The 24,605-nt window shown below is 37.5% G+C and overlaps 1 protein-coding gene across 1 annotated transcript in view; it reads left to right on the top strand.

Annotated features, from left to right (window-relative positions):
• The window catches only part of SEPTIN7 (septin 7), a 65,410-nt gene that overhangs the window by 35,430 nt on the left and 5,375 nt on the right, over positions 1–24,605 (top strand). Inside the window, 9 exon segments of the mRNA XM_063170615.1 lie at positions 3,111–3,217; positions 9,179–9,279; positions 9,879–10,013; positions 12,928–13,045; positions 14,709–14,801; positions 16,030–16,126; positions 18,166–18,217; positions 19,130–19,255; positions 23,313–23,333. Of these exon segments, the coding sequence (XP_063026685.1) occupies positions 3,111–3,217; positions 9,179–9,279; positions 9,879–10,013; positions 12,928–13,045; positions 14,709–14,801; positions 16,030–16,126; positions 18,166–18,217; positions 19,130–19,255; positions 23,313–23,333 (850 nt within the window).

A 24,605-nucleotide genomic window follows, 5' to 3' on the forward strand; every position in this document is an offset into this window, starting at 1 on the left:
ATCTCATCAGACATGCCCACTGAAAGTGGGAAGATGCATTTTATTTGGGATGTATAATTTTTTTTCTGTAAAGGCAAATTAAATTTCACTTGTTTTCCCTTCTCCCTTGTGGTATTGTTAGTCATATTCAAAGCCTGTTCCATCCGTGGAAGCCGATTTCCCAGCCTTTCCAGTAAGCAATCCTTTTAGGTAATTTTAGGAAGGACAGAGGGTTTTGTTTGGCTGTGGAGCTCAGGGTGTTTTGTGTGTGTGTGTTTGGGGAATTTGTGGAGGTTGTTTTGGTTGGGGTTTGAATTTTTTTTTTTTTACTGTATTTCTAATGAAAATGACAATATTTTAGTGTGTCCAGAAAGGCTGATAGAATGTTCACTTACAGTTGGTTTCTCTAATTCTGTTTTCATTGCAGTTATCAGAGAAACTCTTGTTTTTATTACAGTGGAAGCAGTACAACTTCCTATAATACAATTTTAAATGTTCCAGTTAGAGTTTTTACCTACAGTTTCAGTGCAATTGCTTTATTTGATGTTCTAGCCTCTTACTGCTGTTGCAGATGTTGACCCTTTACATGGTCTAAGGCACAACTGCATCCAGGAGTGGTGCATTGATGCAGACTCTTACATGTGATACCTCAGTTACTGCTAGCAGTTAAGCAGTTTAAACTGTTATAATCTGCACTGGCTGATTAAAGTTAGCATGATGGGTAAGGATATCCAGGATGCTGGGCACCTTTGGGAACAAGACTGAGCATAAATATCTTTAGCATACTTTCTTTTCACTAATTTCAGCTCAAAATTGTCTTCACATCCTTGCAGCTGCGAGGGCAGTGCAGGAGGGGAACAAACCTCAGCTCTCTCAGGGTGTAATGCTTCAGCAGTTCAGAGACTGCTTGGTATGGAGTGCCACAGCTGCCCAAGCCGTCTAGGGCAAGCTGCTGGTTTTCCATTACACTCTTTTGAAACTGAAAATCTTATTTCCATATGTTGAATTTCAATGACAACTTGACAGGCACTCATTTTCAGGAGAAGTGGTAGTTGTCAGTGTTTTTCACCTGAAATTCTTCAGCATATTAAGATTGGCAGTAACCCTAATAGAAGGGAGAAAGAAGGAGCAGCCCTTGTTGTATACTCGAGTGGAATCTGATGCTAAAATCTTTCTTCAATACTGTAGTAGGATGCCTTTTACAAGATTATGGTCAAGTTAAAAAGCAAAGGTTACTGAAGGGATATGAATTGTACATTTGGAAACCAGACCACCCTCTTGAGGGCTTCAGTAGGGTGGATAAAAACTTTCAGTTTAACTGGAATGATGTCTATCTCTTGAGCGGGGTTGTGAGATGGAGGTTAAGCTTTAACCAGGATGTATCTATGAGAATGGGAAGTTGGGCATTTCAGACGCTTCTTTCTGTTGCAGAATTGGTGGGGAGGCCCCTCGGCTGCAGCTGTCCCTGCCCTTTAAGTCTTGCAGATGCAGAGTAGCAAACGGGTGTCTTTTATAACCAGGCTCGGAGGCAGAGTTCATAGGTGTCTCATGCATCTGACCACGGAAAAAGGCAAAATGTGCCGGGCAGTGATGAAATCTTGTCAGCAAGCATGTCCCTGCTGGCTTGCCTAAACCTGTCCTGGTGGGGTTAGTGTTCATTGCTCTTTTGACACCCATACCTGGAGTACCTATCTCCCTTTCCATCAGCCTGGCCGTGGGCAGCCGCTGCTCTGTCGCAGCGCGGCTTAGCTCGTCTGTCCCAGAGGGTGGGGATTGAGGAGCAGGCGCTGCTGAGGGCGCGGACAGCCGGCAGAGCTCTGCTTGCAGCGTCTCGTCAGCTGCTAATCCCTTTACAGGGTAGCTAATGAGATCGCTCCTCTGCTCCGTGCTGCAGACACTCCGTGCTGCACCGCGGTAATCGAGATGGCTGCTGTGTGTGAGCCAGCTCCTGTAGGAAACCCAGATACCCATTACAGGGGAGACAGCTCCTGACTGCTCCCTGTTACAGAACTCTCTTGCATTAACCCAGGACATTTACCACAAGACAGGGTTGGAGGTTTTCTCAGCTCAGTCTCCAAATCAGCACAATGTTTGTTGGGGCTGGAGTGATTAGTCCTTTAGCTAAGTATTACTTTTCAATTATGGGCCCAGTTCAGCTAATTTTCCCCCTCCCCTTTACTGTAGTGAAAGTACATGGTTTGCCCTCAAATTTGTTAGCTTGAAAGCAAATTTCTCTGTGACTGTTTCTGTTTAGGTCAATGAACTGACAGACTGCATATGAAATTTAAACAGAAAAAACCCATTTTTTTATACCTTTCTCATTAACTCTAATGCCATTGTGAATTGTTGTGTTGAAGTTTCTTAACAAAAAAAAAAAAAAAAAAAAAAACCTAAACAAAAGACTTTTCTTTTAGAATACTAAATAATTGATCTGAAATTCCTGCCCTTGTCTCTGTAGAGCTGTAAATGGAGGATAACCTTTGCTGTGGTGTCCTTAGCTGTATTTGCTTGGATTGTCATGGCAGTTCATTGTTTAATAAGGCTGATTTACTGTTGGTCATGAAGAAATTATCAAAAAATGCCTAATAAAATCCAGCCCCCTTCTGTACCCCAACAACAACAAAATTCCCAGGCAAACCATGTAGTTTGAAACTTCATTTTATCTCTTGTGGCTTTAGTAGTTATAGCCAGCTAATCTCAGTCTTTCTCCCTCCACCCCTACTCCCACCCTCACCCTGATAATAAAGACTCTCAAATAAATAATATTTGAAATAAAGGAGACAACTTAATCTGCTTTGGCATTATGATGAGTTATACCAGGAAGATAGCTTGTGTATAAAATTGAATGTAATATCATCTCTGTATCTTGTAATGGGAGAAATGGACAAAAGTGCTCAATGTACTTAATTCTTAATATGATCAGAAAAATTAATGTCTGTAGAGCCCAACAGTGGCAGTTGGATTTGAAAGGTTTCCCTTGAAATTGGAAAATATTATAGATTCTCAAGGTCTTAAGAGTGCAGTGCATGTTTTCAGGTACTATGTTTAAAGCGGATTTGAAATGTGGATCTAAATGTTTATATTTGATATTATACTCCTGGTTTTACTGAAACTGTTCTGTTTTCTTCTAGGTGAATCTGGACTGGGAAAATCAACATTAATCAACTCATTATTCTTAACAGAATTGTATTCCCCAGAGTATCCAGGTCCTTCACACAGAATTAAAAAGACTGTACAGGTATGTCTGGGGGAAAAATGGTACAGCCTGAATATTTTAACTTTCAATTTAGTAATGTAAGGTGATATAAGTTGTCACACATTTAATCATCCTGAGTTTCAAGATACATTTAGTCATTATATGAACCACTAAGAAATATTCAGTGTCTCTGAACAGCAAAACTTTCAGGTTCTCAAATCTGTAGCCTGTAGAAATGTGGGAGCCCTGAAGTGTTTTGTGTTTTGCCTGTAGATTAAAATGCACATATATGTGCAGAACTCTTTGAAAATGTATTTTTATTATCAATTAAAATAGTGAGGAAATCTGTAGAAACACATAGATCTGCAGTAAAACCTGTCTGTTAAAGACAGGCTTTTAGAGACCAAATGGTAAATGATTTGACAGAAGGGTGGCGACCTGGGTATAAAAGTATCTGTGGGTCTTGTGCAGACTGTATCTTTAGTGGCATAATGGTACCTTGTTTGTTTACCTGTTACAAGTTGTTACTGTAAAACATCAGGGACTAGGGCGAACCTACCTGATTTTAAGCACTAGACCTAGGCAAGTGCATGATCCACATAAAATATTAAGCCAAAGACTGGAAAACTGAAGCTGATCTTTTTTTTTTTTTTTTGTGTAATAACTTGTTACTTGCTACTTTCCCTTAAGAAAAGGAGCATGTTTTCTGTCTTATAAAAAGATTACTAAAGATGACAGCTACCTAATGCTAAGAAGTAATAATGCTATGGGTAGTTTAGGAATCATTGTGTTTGTGAGGTACTTTCTGCCTCCACAGCTGAGCACCTGAGTAAGGATGCATGAGCTCTGCTCACCTCTCTTGATGTGCACTTGCCTAAGACTTTGGTGAAGATAGCTTGTGATAATCTGACTTTGTTCAGGTGAGGGCCATGGATGCTCACCATTGCTGCTGTTGTCCAGCAGAGTTCCTTCAGCTGCAAAATTCCACTGTGGCTGAAAGGACTGGGCAATTGTAGAGTTGTCATAAAGTGATTAAGCCCTTTGTTGTGTTAGGAGGGTATGCAAGGTGCTAAACAGAAGCTGTAAAATAGAGTGCTTTTTTACTGATTGGAATCAAGTAATTAGGCTCCAGTGTCATGAACCACTGTCCTTATTGATTTGTGGGACCTCAGGGTTTTTTTTTGTTTGGGGTTTTGGGTAAGACATTTTTAAATCCAGTATCAGAACACAGAATCATTACCACAGTAGAAGGAAAAAGTTAGTTATTATGTCCATATTGAGACGTTTAAATTGCATTGCTTATCAGTTAGCTTAATATTAAAGCTTGAATACTATTACAAAATGAATTCATTGCAGAATATAATTTTTGTCTTATTTGAGAAAAGCTTTTGAACATCCAGGGTTTGATTAACAATATATTAATAGTTTCTTAGCTTTGTTCATATCTGTTATGCTGCTTTATCAGTTTAATGTAAAACCATAGTGACTGACAGAATGGACTTCAAAGCTTGTTATCAGGGGCATCAGACCATTATTTGAATAAGGTCTTGAAACAGCTTACTTGTTTCAAAGAGATGTTAAGTGGGATGGAAGAGGTGTGCAGAGAGTTAAACTCTCATATAATGTACTTATTACTGAGCCAATCAGAGACTGCTGGAAAACTGAATAGATGGGTGACTTTTTATTGGAAGAGAGATGTGGCATGATTTCATTACTGATGATTACATCTTAGTTTAGCAGAAGCTAAACCAATTCAGGTTATGTTCATTGAATTTTAGTTTAAATAACTGTGGGATGGATTCCCTGTCATTGGAAGATTTTTGGTTTTTTCAGACGGGAAAAATCTTTGGAAGAATTTGTACTTAAACTAACAAAAAAAGCCAAACCAAGACATCTTCCAGAGAACTCACTCCTCCCCTAGTTAAAGATGCATCAGTGTAAGAAAAAATACGAAAATCTGTGTGGAATTTCTGGAATTTGAGTTAAGTACTTTCATCTGTTAGGGGGCAGGATTAGATGATCTGTTGTTCATTCTGACCATCAAGGTGGTTTGATTTGTATTGATTTACTGGTTTAAGTAAAAGAAACATACTTTCCAGAAAGCCTCACTTAATGATTTATTTTTTGTATGTAAAGCTGGAGAGGGGAAGAAAAGGGTTTGAACAGAGCTCAGGCTGAAAAGTCTTTGCATTTTCTTCTTACTTCCACTATGTGGGCTAAAGCTTGAGGGCAAGAGCTTGCCAAAGCTATTTTCAGTAGTGAATTGGAGTCTGACATGACTTAGAAAATAATATGGTGGGAATGAAATAGATTTAAAGACTGTCTTCCCCTCCAGAAACTAATATTTTGGCTTCATCTAATAAGTACTTTTTTTTTTTTTTTTTTTTAATATACTTACAGTGCAGCTTTGCTTTCAGTTTCTTGGAATGAATGAAAAGTCAGTGTAGCATTTTAAGAAAGAAAGTGAAACTATCTTATTTCATTGTCAGTGTAAGTGAGGATAAAATTGTTTCCCCCTACAAGCTGGAAAATCGTGTGTGGTAGCAGTGTCTATGATGTGGAGGTGTTTCCTGTCAAATATTAAAGAATAAGCAGTGGGAGTTGCTGTTTGGATCCACTGGATTTGTACTCTGCCAGTGAAAACCTTTTTAAGTTGAGGACTGATAAAAGGGTTTTGTAGGGTAGGGATGAGAGAAACCACCTCACTTAAGCATCCTCAGATCTTGGTTGTAATAATCACCTGTTCTTATATGGTGGGAACAACTTACTGATCAGGAATTGTGTATGAGGCTCTCACACAGATAAACACAAACTGTGGTTTGGGCTTTTGCAGTTTGGAGTTGTTGGCAGCTCCTTTGCATTAATCTCATAGAAAATGCAGAAAAACGGTTAAGAGTAAGTGATTTGGTGTCAGATGAATTCAAAGGAAACACACTGAGAAATGAGAGGGTATTAAATGTGTTTTCTCTGATCATTATCTGACTGCCTTAACTGCAGGATGGCAAAGGCATGTTTCATCCAATAAAAAGCAATCAAGCTGTAACAAGCACCAAGTGATGAACGCTGTGTAGTAGCTGCCAAGGAGACCCGTGTGACCCAGCTGACTGGAGTGCATGGGAAAATGTCTCTTTGGAGGAGACTTTTCTTTAAAAGTCTTAAATTCCAAGACTTGAACTAATGTTTTCCATGAATCCCTTGGGAATACTTGTAAATCAGATGATGGGATGCAGTTGGATGCTTAACTGTGAATGACACTAGTTTACAGTGATTTTCTGGATCTTTTCCAGATGTTGCTGCTTTCTTTGCCTTTGACCATGTATGGACACATCCATTTAGGTTAGAAAAATGCAGCTTTGCAGAGGCTTTGTGGCAGGGTCTTCGTCTACTGTTTCCTACCAGTAGAATCTACTGCTTACAATATATCCTGCATGTGGTTTGATTGTCCACAGCACAAGCACAGGACTTTTAATTCATCGGCTAATGTCTCTTGTTCTGTAGGTTTGTGAAAATCCTGCTCTGATAGCGAGATACCTACATGAATTTATGAAAAGTAAGAAAAAAAAATTAAATCCTCACAACCCAGTAATGTATTAGCACTGTCTGCAGAGATTCAGTTGCTGCAGACCATTTGTCAGAAGGTGACTTCACAAATTCAGCCACACTTAGATTTTACAAGCATGCAGAATCAGGGAAAATGCTTGGCATGACATTTCAGAGATCTCCTGACCTTTCTTTTCCTTTGTTATGAACATATGTTCAAGATAATGTTTTATTAATTGCTTCTTTTGTAAAAGCATTCCACTGTGAGCCCATAATAATTTAATGGTTCTTGCTGGGAATTTTTGTGCTGGAGAATAAAGCTGATACCTTGTAGCTCTTGGCAAGAGTGCATCTCTTAACATTATCATCTCTAGTATTTTGCAAGTGTTGTGGATTTTGTATACTTGCAGAGAGCTTGGTAATAGGAGGGCTGTGTGGTTACTATATGCAAGATAGCCAAAAGAATGCAAGGAATCAGAAGTTAATCTCTTGTGTCCCAAAGCTTGAGAGTAGTAAACTCTTGGCTGAGTTGACTATGGCAGGGGATTACTGTCTCGAGTTCTGGTATCAATTGTGTACAATAAAATTTTCTTGATAGAACTCTAGAGGATGGAGGAAATACACTCACCGTAGTTAAAATGTACGTTTCTAAAGCAGTGCATGTATTCCTAGGTTCTCATGGCTTTCAGCTGCATGCTCTTGGAAGGATGAGAGTTGTATAGTTTGTCAAAGAGTAACTTGGTGGTGGCATAGGCTGGTGTGTGTACTGTTTTGTTTGGTTGGTTTTAATTCCTGGGTTTTTTTTTTTTTTTACACCTTCCTAACCTTGTAGTAAGGCCAGTTCATGTTGGAATTTGAATTGGGTGGTCTTGAAGTCCAGCCCAACCTGAATACTTCTCTGACCGGTATCCTGGTAGCCATTAACTGTTTGAGAACTAGCAGCGAAACAGCGAAAGGGACTGATCCAACTTGGGTAGGATCCCTACTGATGAATAGGTAAAACAGCACTCTGCATACTCAGAGATGAAATAGGAAGCTTTCTTTGTAGGTAGTTACTGTTTTTTGTGATTCTGGATATTCTCTTCTGCATTGGAATCAGTGTTACACTTGTGCAAGAGGGATTTAGTTTGACTTTCTGCAGTAGTAGTTTTATCTTGTGGGTTTACAGTGTGTCACATAAGCAGTGACTGCAGAGCATTTGCAATAATGTTCAGGTGTGGCTGTGGGAGTCTGCTTCACTTGCATAACAATCAGAGATGTGCAAGAGCTTACGAAGCATTAATATGATATTTCTCAAATCTTGAACTGGTCAAGAGACCATCCAGATAGGGTTTATTATAAATAGAACTTTGTTTTCCCTCCCCAGTTAGGGTTTGTGAGACTTAAGGAATGTTAAGCAATGAGCAACAAGATGGCATTACCTTGAGTTTTCCAGCTCTCATGTGTTTCTGGGTAAATGGCTTACATGGCTGATTTCTTGAATCATATCTAGAAAATGGTGTAACTTGTGATTTAATAGGAATTGTTTTAATATCAGGGGAAAAAAAAAGGATGATTAAATGTTTGAGAAATTGGAAAGAAGCCAACATGGGTTTGTCATTTCATACTGCTGTGCATCTCACTGATAGTACGGTGGTGTACAGCACTTTCTCAGACAGATGGACTGACATTGGCAATATCAATAATTACTGAAATATTAGTAGGGAGAAGAGGGTAGCAGTCCATGTGCTGCTTAGCCTGGTTCTTCTCTGTCATGACATGCCTAATCTGTTGGGTGACATGTTCAGTGCTAGCTGCCTGAGCTGTGCTGTGGGTGTGTGGTCACAACTGGAGGCATGAACTCCCACACCCCGATCTTGCATCATTCCTTGTGCTGATGCAGTTGCCTTCTGAGGAGGGTTTCCATCAGTGGCTTGAGCTAACAGGAGCCCAATGCATTACAGTCACATGAGGTCTAGCTCAGCAGATTGCAGCCAGGTTGTATTACTTTCCAGTATAATTCTGTAGGTAATAGGAAACCATCACTTTGAGATGGTTCCCAGCCATTATGCTAGCTGAAAAATAAATGTATTCTTAAAAATACATTAACAGGACTAGAAGTGTCTAAGGTGCTTGTGCGGAGGATTAGTTTTGAAAAGTGTCATTTTCTTTGAAAACTTTTTCAAATTTAATGCCTGGTTAAGGTTTTTCCTGTTTATCAGGAATTTAAGTATTAAGATATCCCATATACTTAGAGAATTCTTTTATCACTGACTTTATTTAAATAATGATCTTTTTCTTTAAAAAATATTCATTATTGTAAAATTATTGGGATTTTATAAGCAGAACACAGACACAGCATACCTCTGAAGCAGAAAAGTTAGCAATTTTTGTCAGGCTTCTTATTCATTGAATGCTTTTCCCAGTGTTTAAGATAGTTGACTAAACTGCTAAAAATTTAATCTTACTGTATTCATTTTACAGGTTGAGCAGTCAAAAGTTTTAATCAAAGAAGGTGGTGTTCAGTTACTACTTACAATAGTTGACACACCAGGATTTGGAGATGCTGTGGATAATAGTAATTGGTAAGGCATTCTTTGTATGTTCTCCCATGATAATTCTGCATTGCGTTTTGTGTGTATAAGAATACCTTGTGACATATTTTAAAATGCACGTTTCAGTATTCAGTTAAAATACTAACACTTCTAAACTTTTCATTTAGCTGAAAACTTCTAACGACTGTAATTCCAAGTGCCTTTATAACTTGACTGAAGTGCAGTCAGCCTTTCCCCTTAAACTGAATGGTACATTTGGCTCTTTATCCACACATGCAGTGTGCAGAACCACCTTCTGTGCTGTCACAAGATGTGATCAGTGAAGCATATTCCTTTAGCTACAGTTCTTAAGTATTCTCTTTTTATGCTTTTACAATGAAGGTGGTTGTGTTTGAAAGGTTTTTTCAGTGGACTCACACATTGTATCTTCAGAACTATGTAACTCAATTTTAGGTTGAAGAGTTGATCAGTTGCAGTGTTGAAGTACCTTAATTAAAAAAAAGCAAATGAAAAGCAAAAAAACCCACCCCAAGCTGTGGGGAAATTGTGAACATCTATTTCTTAGCAAAAATAGGTTTCTTTATGTGAGTAATGTAACTTACAGGTTTTTATTCATGTAATCTCTGCAGCTGGCAGCCAGTTATTGACTACATTGACAGTAAATTTGAGGACTACCTGAATGCAGAATCTCGAGTGAACAGACGCCAGATGCCAGATAATAGAGTGCAGTGTTGTTTATACTTCATTGCTCCTTCAGGACATGGGTTTGTATTAGTGTATTTTATATTTTCATTCTCTTATCTCAGATAAAAATTTGTCAATCTGAATTCTAAATCAAATTTTCTCAATGTCCTGCAGATCATGCTTAATTTCAAAGATGAGTTTACTTTGGCTTGTCAAACATTAGCAAGCCAAACACCAGACAGTACAATTGCACATTAATTGCATAACAAGAGAGATAGAATTCTAGCAATGAAAAATGCAAAGACGTTCACAGATGCCAGGTCTGTTTGTGATCTGTATGTCCTTAGATCACATTAGGAGAAAGTGGTTCACATGTCAAGCAAAAGGAATTTTCCTTTCCATTCTTCCTCCCTCCCATTAGTGTAAATTGAAGATGGAAAGTTTCATGCCTCCTTGTAAGCACATCAATAATTCACTTGGTGTGTAGTATTTTGTCTAGTGGCACTTCCAGTATAGGCATTGCAGATTATTTTTCAGTTATTATGTGATCTTCCACCCCTGCACAGTTTTTACTAGATCAGACTTCTATCTAGTGGTAGACAGGGAGAATTGCATTTCCAGGGTGTATTAGGTACAGATTAACTATCTGAAGCTGGTTGTTTATCTTTTTATCATGGTATCATTATTAAATTTGTCAGACGCTTGAGTTACACCTTCAAAACCAGAAGGAGGTGAAGATAAGTTTAAGCCTATTCTATTGTGTTGGTCAAAAGTAGTAAAACTTGTTGAAGGGAGTGATGAAGGAATTTAAAGAGTATTCCTCAGGCAGTAAAAACTGCCAGCTATTATACTTAGCTTCCTTAGCTAGCATTGGAATGGGTCTAATAATTTTGAACTGTACAGATACTTCCAAATATGGAAAGAAATGCCAGAGGGTGGAGGTTTTTTTTATGTAGACTTGCCTTTATTAAGTATTTTGTTGTTGTTCAACAGGCATGTTTGTAATGCCAGTTTTGCTCAACATGCATGTCAGTTTTATATGCAAACATTTGAATTCTCTACATGCTGTTTTACTAGTGTGCAAAATCCAAAATGTAATTTAAATAACGGGAAGACGATCCCTTGTGTTAGTCAATTATTTCTGAGCTAATTTTCAAAAAGCATGTCTTCCCTGCACACCCCCATGTCTGTTAGAACTTCCTAAATCAGTGGGAGGTACAAGTTGTTCTTAAGGAAAAAGAAAAGTAATGTTTCCAATGGATTAAAATTTGGTCACTAAATTTGTGAGGCTAAAAGCCGTAAAATAATATTCCTTGTACAGGTATTTCATGTTATTTTTAGGGGAGAAAAAGGTGTACAATTATGCTAGGTTTTCATGCTGTTTTTCAATTCCTGGAATAAATGTTTAAAATAGTCATCTCAGTAAGGAAGTTAATGAAGAAAATTGGTGCTGCTTTTAGCATTCGTTTCCTCTTTTAAGATGCTGCCCTCTCTGAAAGGACAGAGCTCACTTCCTACCTGGTTTTTGTGGTGATGCAGTCTTTACTCCTGTTCCCTCTGCAGACAGCAGCACATCTAACCCACCAAGTAGTGTCCTCTTTACTCTTAATGCATGATTATGTTTATGTTGAAGTTAAGCATTTATGGGTGAGCTTGCTTCTGCTTGTCATTTTAATACATCTGTAAAAGCCTGCTTTAGAAATTTAGAGATTATAAAAAATAACAGTTAAAGTCCTATTAAATACATCCCACCATTTTAGCTAGTATTCCCATAAACACCTGAAATGATTGAATTGGTTTCTGTGGAAACAGGGGGAGAGAGTGGAGGGGCAGGAGGAGCCTTCCAGGTAAGTGAATGGGATGATGATAGAATTCACAATCTTTCTGCAATTTTGGAATCTTTATATAAAGCTTTCCTACTTCAGTCTCCTCTGTAAACACTCAAGTCCTTAGTTCAGCAGACCTCTTGAACAACTCTGCTTTGGCAGCTGCTCTTCAACCCAGTGTTGCTGCCCTAGGTAGCTTTTTGAAGCAAGTAGGAGGAAAGCATATTAAGGTGAATGGATAACCAAAAGAGTGCTTATAATGTAGATGTGCTTTAATGTTAGCTATTTAATGGGCACATGTTGAGAACTGGTGAAATCAGTGGCAGGTAGAAAATGTAAAAATGAAGTTAATTGTGCGTTCTTGAACATTTTCTTCATTCTTTTTTTATGTATGGTTTTCAGAAATTTCAGTACCAAATTAATCTGGTTTTAATGTTCCTAATACTAATTTTTTTAGGATGAAAAATAATCTTGTTAAATCCTCTAAGTGAATCCTTTAAGCCTGACTAAACTTGCTGTCATTAATGCATCAAAACCTCTCTAGTTTTACTTCAGGAAACAGGAAATACTGACCACTTTGATCCACATAGACGGTGAATATACAACCACACAGCCACCCTATACCCATATGATGGTTTAGTTTTTATCACTGCCATCCACTTTCATAACTGTCTTTTTGTTTTACATACCAGTTTAGAGGTGAGATATTTCTAATTCATTTGTACATAGGCTACAGGGGTTAAATAAAAAGTCTCCTAGCCCACTCTCAAGAGGAAGCATACAGAGACTTTCAGAACCTGCAACTCTGTGTGTGAACAGAGCATAATTCACAACTGTGAGCTCTTATCAGTCAGGCTTTAAGTGGGATTATCTTCCAGCTAATAACACAGACTTTACTACCTTCATAGAGTTCTTACATCTTGCTTAAATGAGTGTACTTTCAGCTAGCAGAAGACTTATGACAGCTAGTAATACTAACTTACCACTTATTGCTCTTGTATTATACAATTTAGGGGATTTGCTGTAATAATTGCAGGTAACCTTTTCATTTTCAGTCATCATTCACTCATAGTTCAGTGTCTTAAGAGTAGTTGTCAGGACGAATCTCATCATTTGTACAGTCTTGTTTAATTAATGTAAATTGCAAAGCTCTAATGCTGTATTTCAGACTTAAGCCTTTGGATATAGAGTTTATGAAGCGCCTGCATGAAAAAGTGAATATTATTCCACTTATTGCCAAAGCAGACACACTTACACCCGAGGAATGCCAACAATTTAAAAAACAGGTGAGTTGAAAAATTAATATTTACAACATAGGATAATTTAGTAAGTTGGTCCCTATGGAAATGGTGAGATTTAACTTACATGCAGAGTTTAAACCCTGAAGCAATAACTTGAGACAGCAAAGCTAAGTAATTTATATCTCTAGATTTAATTATAATTCTTGGTGAAATAATCTTGTTTCTGTCCTCAGGGGAAGTGGTTTCAAGTATAGTATGTTTCTTGGCAAGTAAAATAATTCACTGCTGAGATAAAAATCAGTAAGGGAGGAAAGAAGCTTTCAGGATTTAGGTGCCTAACAGAAGTGTGTTAAAAAATAAGGTATTCAACAGTATCACAGTTTTACTGATTGCATTGAGATATTCACTTCTATGTTGATGCACTGTAATTATTAAAGATACCTCAGGTATTACATGAGAATCAGTAAACTTGTTTACTCTTGGGTGTGGTAAAGCATTTTAAAGATGGTGAGATAATTCTAGCATTGATACAACTGGTACAATGTCTTTGTATTTGTAGAATGTGTTTGCTGTGAGTGTCTACAAGTGGTTTATGTTTTATTTTCAGCTACATTATCAGAGTAGAACAGTTAAGCTTTGTAGTATTGTATGAAGAAGACAAGGAGGACCCAGAACAAGACAAGACATAAAATTTTTTTATTGAACTCTGTCCAGTCCTAGTTTAGAAGAACACAGAGTTCTGAAAAGGTGGCATTAAGAGGTGTTGTGTGTAAAACTCTTGATTTAAATAGATAAAATTAAAAATTCAATGACAGGAAAAAAAATGGTACAGCACAGAATATTTCTAAATATATCAGTAGCTTTATGAATGAGTGGGTGTTAAACAGGGGGGACTTTCCCAAACCAAACTATGAAAATAAGTCCTTGCATGATTTGGAAACTTAACTTCTCCTAAGGCTGCAAACCCATGAGCCAGAAATATTCCCCAGGGCTCTGCAGTGCAGCTGTCAGCTAAATGGTCTAATATTTTTCCATCCTAAAATTCTGCGAAACTAATCAGCTTGTTTTTAAAAATACCCTTCAGACAAATATAGCATCAAAACAGGACAGTCACTTTATTATTGCTTGTGAGTGTTTTTCAACAGTACTAACTGCTAGAGTTAGTCCATCAGTCACAAGCTCTATTAAAATAGGCAGGTGATCCTGCTTCAAGCAAGAGCTGCTCAGGTGTGATGGAAACAGAAAAGAATAGGAGTGACAGCAGTAGCTGTTGTGGGAACTCAAAGGGATAAAGCGTGCCTGCAATTATCTATTCAAGTATCTGGTTTTTAAAGAACCCAATTGCAAAACTAGTCTGAAAGTTTGTTGTATTAGGTTTTGCACCTAACTCTATGCAGACAGAATTTCCTTTAGAGTAAACCTCTTATTTGTCCTGTTGTAGAAAACTGATATTAATTTTTGCTGCCTTGTGTTGGTGGATAATATTTTGGTATCTGGGAGCTCTAGCTCTGATTGTGTCTTCTCTTGGCTAAGGAGAGATGATCACACTATTAACCTGAGGTCACCTGAGGGTGTTAAATGTTATGTTGTAATTTAAGTCAGGGTAATCGAAAGGATTTTATGTATCTAACAAAAGGAGGAGAATCAGCAAAAAATCAGGCTGTTATGAAGTATGAAATCCTCAAAAATATAATAATTTTGTTTCTAGATAATGAAAGAAATCCAAGAACACAAAATTAAAATATATGAATTTCCAGAAACAGATGATGAAGAAGAAAATAAGATTGTTAAAAAGATAAAGGTAAACTAATTTTCTTTTGAAAAAGTGCTTATGGAGGGGCAAGGGGGGGTCGAGTTTGAAAAGCATTCTGTCATTAATGAAGAGCCCACTAAAGTGTTTAGAATATAGAAATCACATGTAAAGCTGTCCTGAGGGTCAGTGTTCCTTATCAGAAGCAATGAATGACATTATTAAGTCATCTAAGTCCTTCAATAGCTAAAATTCAGAATGAGAGCACTAGATCACATGTTCATTAATGAACTCTTAAAGATCACTTTTTAAAATTCATCCTTATTTGACTTCTGTCCACCCTCCACAGCTTACCACTTTTTTTTTTTGGTTCTGAGCTTTGAAGGAGGCAAGGGTTTTCTTTCAGACAGACATGTGCAGTGGCATAAAATGTGTGCATTACAGCTAATAGCTCTCTGGCTGATTGATACACTGAAACCTTAATGGAGATAAATGACTAAAGAAAATCAAAAGGACTGTCAGGCTGTTGAAAGGCCTTTTCTTAGTTTACTCATGTTTTCAGTTTGTTCTTTCATGTTGGAGTCCATCTTGTGTATGTTTCTTGAGCCTTGCTTCTGTTTGTTCAGTAGCTGTAACGGCTTGTAAGAGCTTTTAAATTTTTTTGTTACTGGGGAAATCTCCTAGGATAGATAAACATGAACAGGACAAAAAATGGAAGATATTCTGGGACTAAGCCTAGAGAAGAGCAGAATAAAAGCAAAGACAAAAGTGCAAAATACTAAGTGTAGTACTCTGTCCCTTTCTGCCCCTGGAAGCTGCTCTTGGCTCCTTTGTTGTTTGTTACACTGGAGGCATTCTCAGTTCAGCTGAAAACAAGAACTTGACGTGGTTCTTTGCCAAACCTTTGAAAACTGGGTACAAGATCCAGTCAAAGTAACAGCCCTTGTAGCCAGTGGGTATATGACTTGGTAAATAATTGTGCAGTTACATAAATAGGAAATGGTTTGCCTCTTGCATAGCTTACTGAGTAACAGTAGTGTCTGTTCCTTAACTAGATTCACAGAATGCAGCAGCATAAGGAATTCAGAAGGAGTGTGTGTATATATAAAGTCATTAAACTGGGCAGAGGTCAATAAACATCACTATTCTTGCACTTCTGGGTTAGCTGCATTGCAGTGTTACAGCACTGACCTAGCTTATGTTAAGTTGATACATGGGCATGCTTTCAGTATCTTTTGGCAGCAGATTTTGATTTTTAAAGTCATACTTTATCTTGTAGGACCGTTTACCTCTTGCTGTGGTAGGTAGTAATACGATCATTGAAGTCAATGGCAAGAGAGTTAGAGGAAGGCAGTACCCATGGGGTGTTGCAGAAGGTAAGGCTTTCTTGTGATTTTTTAAATCCATTTAAATCTTACTAGGCATGAGTCTGTATTTGACATGTTTGAAATGCTTAATTTCAATGATCTTTGGTCTGGAAATTATTGGAATATACTATTTTGTTATTCTGAGAATATTGGAACAAGGTAAAGGTTTCAACAACATGTAACTTTGCTAGCAGATTTCTCTTGAAGCCTCAGTGAGAAATTGTAAAACCTGTATTAATTTATTGCAGGTGATGATGTGACTTAAATTACAGTTGTTTTCTAACTTTTTTACCTTAATTATCTTCATCTAAAACCTGTATATTAAATTCTTCTTTCTAGAGCATTCACATTATAAATATTAATTTGATCAGTTCAATTGCTATAAATAAAATTTTTCCCAAAACATCTGGGTCTTAAGTACTGGGATGTAGCAACAGAAAGTTACCTGGTAATGAATAGAGTACTTTTTTTAAAAATTGGTTTAAAACTTACTTTCTACTATAGAGACTTGAAGATAATTGCACATTCTTCTGGCAGCCATTTCTTGTGCTTTAATGCTGTTCATATATTTCAAATGCCACATGGCATGACTTGCACCACACTCTGTAGTAAAACAATCACTATTAGACTGTTTTTTCATGATCATTGAGTTTTTTCCTTTGGTGTGCATGTGTTGAATAAAGAAGAATTTTTTTTCTCTCACTATTTCTGCCTTCCAAGGGCAATGGACTATAAATTGGATGCAGTGTAAAACAGACAAAAAAGCCCCAGCCAACAAGCAGTGTATGGACCAATATTTAAAAAGGAATGCTGCAGCACTTTGAAGTGCATGTCTGGCAGGAAATGAGGTTTGGCAGAAAGTAAAAACCAGCTGCATCAGAGAAGATCAAGCTTTATTTCAGGCTCTTATGTTGGCATTTGGAGATGTGCAAAATTGTGCTACTTTTCTTTATTTTAAAACAAATTTCTGAAAGGTTTCATGTTCGCAGTGGTATGACTTTTGGAAAGGAAGAGCTTGCCTAACTAAAAGGAGCCTCTTGGAGTGGCTTTCAGTCTGTCAGGACAGAGATGATGCTTTTTTGGGAGTATGACTTCATGTACCATCTGAGCGGAATTTACCAGTCTGTGTAAAACCATGGAATAAAATAATGCAGGAGTGCAGATACAAGAATCAACACACAAAGTGGCAACGTTCTGCATTTTTCTGTAGGATTCACTGAATTTACTTGGGCTATTTTAATTCCTTCATCTTAGTTTTTTCCCTCCTTGCCATGATAATGTCTGTCTTTACTTCAGAAGCACATTGGAAGCTGCCCTATGCCTTTCTTTCGTGTGTGCTGAGAGCTTTGTGTGTTGCCTTCTCTGTCTGCACATTTGAGAGTTCTGGGGTGTGCGTTTTTCTCCAGTGTCATTTCATGATCTCTCAGGGAAATGCCACTCACAGAATCAGCCTCTTCTACTTCAGTGGGGTGATGGGCACAGTGGAATAGGTGGCATCTGTAATGACATCATAATGGCAGCTGCCAGCTCACTCTTCATCTGTAGGTTGGTGCATCAAATTCAGTACACAACCTTTGCTTCAGTAATGAAGAGCTAAATCCATATTAAAATTAAAATGGAGACTTCTGCAACTTATTGGGCAGGGACAAACAGGTTGAGTCTGTCTTTTAAAGGTTTTTGGATATAGCTGGATCTAGACTGAAGTCTTCCCTTAGTGTCTGATCCTTACACAACTGTGCTGTGAGGCAGCCAAAGGATGAAACAGTTAAACTGGCAAAACTGTGCTTCTGTTGTGGTAGCTTATTCTGCTGCACTGACTCAGAAGAGTTTGCCAGTAAGGCTTAGGGGAGCATTAGGAACTCTGCTAGTAAGACACATTATTATAGTTAGGTTAACGCTTTCCTTCTGCTAACACACATGTTGTTTGAGTAAGGAAAGGCTGTGGGAGTAATTTGTTGTTGGAGTGAATGTAGATGGGTGACATTTTACCTCTGTGTAAAGCACAGATTTTGGTTGACATCTCAACAAAAGCTTACTTCTTCTTGCAGTTGAAAATGGTGAACACTGTGACTTCACAATTCTGAGGAACATGTTGATAAGGTGAGTAACTGATAGGGAACATTAAGTTTTCTGGTATATCTGAGAGATTGGAAAGTCATATATTGGAGAAAAATGAATTTGAGACAGTGAGTTCATACGAATTTCCATATTTTTTAATTGTAAACAGTTATCTTACATTTTATGATAACTTGTTTAACCACATACTTAGCAAGCAGAGGTGTTGATAGTGAAATTTTTGTGATTGCTTTTTCTGTTACTAGTTTATTCTGTTACTAGTCCAGAGGAGCCTGATTATCTCTTAGTGCTGATGTGTATGTAGTTGTAGGCATTTTCTAAAAACTTAAGCACTGAAAACTTACCTAAAACAAGACTGCCTGTGCTTTATGTTAGGTGCTGAGTCCTGTGCTCCCAGCAGTCCACTAGGTGACATCTGCTGTAAAAACTTTTAGTTTGAATGCTAAGCTTTGCTTTTCTCCTGGCTGACAATGGAAAATTACGAAAAGAAGTGAATTCTTTCAGCTTAGTCTTGAACTTAACATTTAGCTTTAGTAGAATTAAAAGATGGTAACCAGGAAGTTTTGGCTTGTTGTTTCTTGCCTGACATTATTTTTCCCACCTACTACAGTAGTAATACACACTTTTCTTATCAGCCTGTCAAATTACCTGCAAGTTTATCCACAGAACTCAAACTTTCCAAAGACTGGTCCTGTAAGTTAGTGTTTGGGATATTGCAAGCTTTAGATAGTTTGGTGCAAAATAACCTGGTATTTCTGTGCCTCTGCTGTCTTGAGAGCTCCAGTTTAAGTGGTAGAGTAAAAACATTGTGAGAAATGGGACATTATTGGAGGGATATAATTTAATTCAAGTCAATCTGCAAAATGAACAGGGACTGATTTTTCAGGTAGTATTTTGTATTTGTGCACTAAGCTGATAAATTACACTTATTGACAGAACTCATATGCAGGACCTGAAGGATGTTACTAACAATGTACATTATGAGAACTACAGAAGCAGAAAACTGGCAGCTGTTACATACAACGGTGTTGACAACAACAAAAATAAAGGGCAGCTAACAAAGTAAGTTCCTGTTAAGGCTGTAAGGCTGAATTGCATTTTAATCTTTTTTTTTTTTTTTTTTTTTTTTGGTTGGCTGGTTTTATGAGTGTGTGGTGGTGTTTTGGGTTTCTTGGGGAGGGGTGCTGGTGGGTTTGTATTCATATAGCCTTCAGTCAGTTGTCTCTTTGCTGTGTTTGGAAAGAGACAGCCTCTTGTTTACTTGTAATTTGGCGTTTTTTCCTCTTTCACTAAGACTGACACTAGTTTCACTGAACATGCTAAATAGTAGATTCAGTTTTGAAGAGAATTGTTACATTTACTCAGAGTTTTACACTGATACCGCAAAGTTCTGGTGCATTAATTTCTATTTTGGTTTATATGTTACTTGTGGAATTTTTGGTTCTTCTGTGTGAATGATCAATACTATTGTGTCAGGGATGTTTTTGAGAAGAATGGGTTAATATTTATTTAGAAACTCTGAAAAAGCAGACCTGCTACTGTCATCTTTGAAATGCTGCTCTAGCAACTCATATGGCTGCCTATCATGGCAGGGGAATTATTGCAACATCATTATCTCTTGTGAGAAGAAAGTTGCAATGCAGTGTTTGGGGGCTTCTGCAGCTGTTTTTTCAAACTCATTTTTATTACCTCTGACAAGAAGTTACTTGCCAACCAGATGAAGTTAGTCAAAGATTTAAAAGTAGGCTCTACTGTATACTGAATTGTATAATGCTATTTGCGAATAGCTACATTCAAATATTCTGCTCTGCATGTAGTAACTGCATCAACAGTAAGTAGTGATTAAATAATTATTAATTAATGGTGCTCTTATTTTGTACTATATTTAAGTACAAATTTCTCAATCAAAATAGAGGGTACTGTTCTTTTCAGCTAATGGTATGCAAAGTTACAGCTGTTCTTCCTGAAAAAGATCCCTGAAAATAGTTGGAAATACCTGCTATTTGCACCCATATGACAGTTACAAAGCCATTTTTACTAAAGAAATATCTATTCTACACTCTCTTAATGCTTTAAAAGTTGTGAGGGAATGATTTAAATGGACGTGATTTAGTTTCATCTAGTGTGAGTCTGCATGAGACTTCCCTGCATGGCACTGACAAAAAATGTAATAGTTTATGTCAGTTATAGCAACTCTTCAGAAGTGTACTTGCACTTAAATAGCATTTCTAATGAGGTCAAGTCTTAAAAATACTAGTTTTCAAATATATGTGTCCATCACACTGTGGTTTCTTCTCACTGTCATGTTTCTGCCATCATCTTATTCCTGACTTGTAGCTCAAGGCTTCTGAGTGCACATAGCAAGTATGTCAGATGAAAATGTAGTAATAGGAGTGCAGAAGAGAAAATCCTGCATTTTCTCCAGGACTTCTAACTTGCTATTACTGTGCTTTTTACTGTATTATTATTTGCTATTACTGTACTGAAAAGTGAAACTCTTTTCCCCCCCTCATTGTTAATTGGGATATCAAAGGAAGCTGTTTACATTTTCCTGTGTGTGTTATTAAATACTGGGGTTTCTTATATACCTTTCAAAATCTTAGTATGTTTTTCTTAGATTTTGGAAAATCTGAATTTTAGTGACAGTACTTTTACCATTTTTGTTTTGTGTCTGCTTAGATTTGTGTTAGTCTCCACCTACAAACTCAGTCTGTTACCTCATCCATGTAAGAGGGCTGGTTATTCTGCATTCTTTAAAATAGCAACAGAGTCGCTATTTAAATTTTTTTTTTCCCCATATTGCAGACACAATAAGATGTTACTTTATACAAAAATACATCTATGAGTAGGTTTTAGAACTCTTTGTGACCTTCATTCACCCCTCCACCCCACTCAGTTTCTGATAGCATTCCTGATACTTCTTTTTGAGCCAGAACTTACATACACTACCAGGGTGGGGAATTACTTTGCTTTCTGAAGCATGCTCACTTTGCCTCTCCTGTCACTTCAGATCACTGTGCTGTCCCACCTGAATATTTCCAGGTGAATGTGCTTTCTGGAACTATTTTCTCCTCTAGAAATCTGTTGCTTGGAGCACTGCAGTACTGGAGCTCAGAGATGAATAAATACAATTGGTGCTCTTTGCTATCAGGGTTTTTTTTTTTGTTCAAGAGAATGAGTAAATAATTGCAGTTTGATTCAGCCATCTGAAAGATGGCAAAGTCTATTGCAAACTTAGGAAGACTATTTGAACATTTTGTAAGAGTTTGTTCCCCAGAGTACAGGGTGACTTAATAAGTAAATACATGAAATTCTTGAAGATGTGCTGGTTATGAAGCAGCTGATGCTATTTTTCTGTTTTTACCTTAACCATATGTTGAGTTGCAGTTTTTTGGGTGTTTTTTTATGCTTTAACATGCATTTTTTACTTCAGTGTGGTTTTGTAGCTTTTGGTTTTTTAATCTAGTATAGTTGAAGCAGCATAGAAGGAATCTTCCTAATAACCATGTGCCTCCTGGAAACTGAGGGGGAGGAACAGATATTAACAGTTTATCTGTGCCTCCCCTTAGGAATTTTATGCTTGCCTGCTGGGCTTTTGAAAGCAGTGTCTGTGTCTCAAATTGGGGCAATATTGATTCTTGCATGGGAGACAGATCCTGTATCTCTGTGTGAGAATGGAGACGTGCTCTGTTGCTGTCTGGTGGTATTACAAGCATATGGTTAAACACAGAAACACCCCCTGGCTCTGGAAACTCCTAAGCTGCTGGTTTTTGAGAGACTGGGGGGCAGACATACCAGGAGACATGCAGTGGTGCTTGTACTTTTCCAAAAGTATCTCCTGCTGGCAGCTGTTGGAGCTGTGGGACTGACCTTTTGTAGCTTTAAAACAGCTGTATTTTTATGATCCTAGCAGATCTCAGTTTTTCATGCAGCTGTTAACATATTTCTTTAGACAAAAATGCTCATGTGAAAACAAATAGAAGTATGTGCTGCAAGTTTTAATAATACTGTGCAGATTAATTGAAGCAGTTTTCTGTCCAGTTAATAATCTTAACTCTGATTTGGTGAAACTTGACTGTTCTGTAAGTAACTTGTTAACTTAGGAGCAATCCAAAGCATGTATTTTCCATGGTTATGGAGGGGTTTTTTGTATTTTAGGTTTAGTCTGATTTGTCAAATTTTCAATATCATCCTAACCATTGAAAAAATTAAATGTCAAGGTAATCTTCGCATATGTAAATAACTTGTCTCTTTAAATCATGTGGTAATGGTAGTTTCACATGTGTCCTATGTGGCATGTGAGAAAATTGGCATTTGCTCTGAAATTGTGATGTTGTAATTAGAGAAATCTTTTTTGTTTGCTGTATGAAGCTGCTATCTTTAGTGAATTTAAAAGTCAAATCTTATTTTTATTGCGAGTCATACTGTACACCGTGAAGATGGGTCTTATCCAGGATAACAAAATACACGCGGCTAAGCCCGACCACTCCCATCTCCTCTTGCCTGTGTTGTTGGCGGGTTCTGTGGAGCAGCCCCGTGCCCTGGAGCCCGTGTGAGAGCTCGGTGAGATCAGAGCCCGTTCGCAGCCCCTGCTCCGCTGAGCCGGGCGCTGCTGCAGCATCCCGGGGCTGGGGGGTGACGCTGCCGCCGCTGAGACCCCTGGTGGCCGTGGGAGCCGAGTGCTCTTCCCGCGGTGTCACAGCATTCCCGGCTGCTCCACACGCGGCTCTCTGCCGGCTGACCAATTCTAACCCAGGAGATAAAGCCTCCAGGTGGCGTTGGTTTCCAAAAACTTGTATAGAGCAAGTGGTGCTTGGTGTCACTAAAATATTTTAAAAGCATATATGTTGTAGGAAAACTGTTCCTGAAAGCATCTGCACATCAAACCTGCGTTAGTATTGACATGATGTAGTGATCAACTAACTGAATTTGAAATAAATATAACAAGCTTGAACTAACAATTTCTTCCTTTTAGTATGAAAAATTTGCTTTTGGGGGAGCACATAATTAGCTTTAGGAATCTAATAATATTGAATTTACTTTTTTAAATTATTGCTTTTTGGTTTTGTGGTTTTATTTAAGCATGCTAAGCTAAGCCTCTGTATTTTTTGTTTTTTAGATTTGACACAGTTGAAGGCATGTAAGTGGTGATTTAAATTTTTCCAAAAAACTTAAGACAAAAATTCTATAAGCACAAAAAGGATTTCACTGTTTGATGTTTCAAATTTAAAACAGTTTCCTGGTATCCTGCTCTTGGCATTGTTTTTTCCACTAGCAGTTGGTTTCATTTTTTTTTTCCTAAAGCTGTGCTACTGTAAATTTTAGGCATTTGTAAATGCTTACAGTGACAAATACCTCTGTAAAAACCCATCTCTTTTGAACATTTTTGGCTAAGATTCAAGTCAAATTTGGTCAAATTTCAGAAATTTGTAGAAGTGCATAAATTATGGAATTTCCCCCATTTCTATCCATGACTGAGGCATCTTTATATAGACGCTTATAAAGAATTAGTGCAATTTTTATCCTTACCTGTAAATTTACAGTTCTTCATTGAATTGGGGATTTAGTAACTTCAGTAATTTCTGACCATGATTTTATCTCATTACCTGCTTGCAGAGATTCTACTTTGCACATATCTAGAATAATTTTTAATTTTTGCAGAATAACTTAGAGGACTGTTATTAGAGCATGTCCTCTGAAATCCGTTAAATGTTTTACATCTTTGTTTAGTGGTTTGTGGGGGTTTTTTTCCCCCTTCAGCTCTTTTTTGTTTGTGTGTTTGTGTCAGATTTTTTGTTTGTTTGTTTTTGTTTAAATCCTTGTATCATTTTGTCCTGAAATAGAGAATGTGATGTGCTTTTACCCATGTCACATACTTAGGACCTAATAAAACCAGTTGTGACCTATGTTGTAAAGCTCTCAGCTGTAAATGCTCACCTGTCAGTTAATCTGATCTTCTGTGCAGACTGATTTGTACCACTTTCTCAAATACAGCTTGTATGGCATCCCCATTGGATTTACTAAGTTTTCAATCAAAGGACAGTTCTGCACCCCTTTCAAGTCAAAACTGCAGCAATGATTCCTCAATATTTATTCTCCTTTGTAGATTAATTTTTGAAGAGCAGATGCATTTGAGAGCTTTACATCTCTAGAATAAAATAGTATTGTTTTGACAGCTGCTTAGCTTCCACAAGTACTGCTACTTACCTCTTCTTTCACTTCTTTAGTATTTTTCTGCATTATTATCTCACCTGTGTTTAACCATTAATTTTTTCCTTGTAAAAGATTGCTAGCAGTTGGCCTTTTGAAGGACTAAAGTAAAAATTAAACTGAAGATGCATTTCAGCTCTGTATATTATACGGCATTTTACTCACAAGTCCAAGCATTGCAGCTATTAATTCAGATTTCGTT

Source organism: Melospiza melodia, chromosome 1 (assembly GCF_035770615.1).
Source record: "Melospiza melodia melodia isolate bMelMel2 chromosome 1, bMelMel2.pri, whole genome shotgun sequence".
NCBI classification, from domain to species: Eukaryota; Metazoa; Chordata; class Aves; order Passeriformes; family Passerellidae; genus Melospiza; species Melospiza melodia.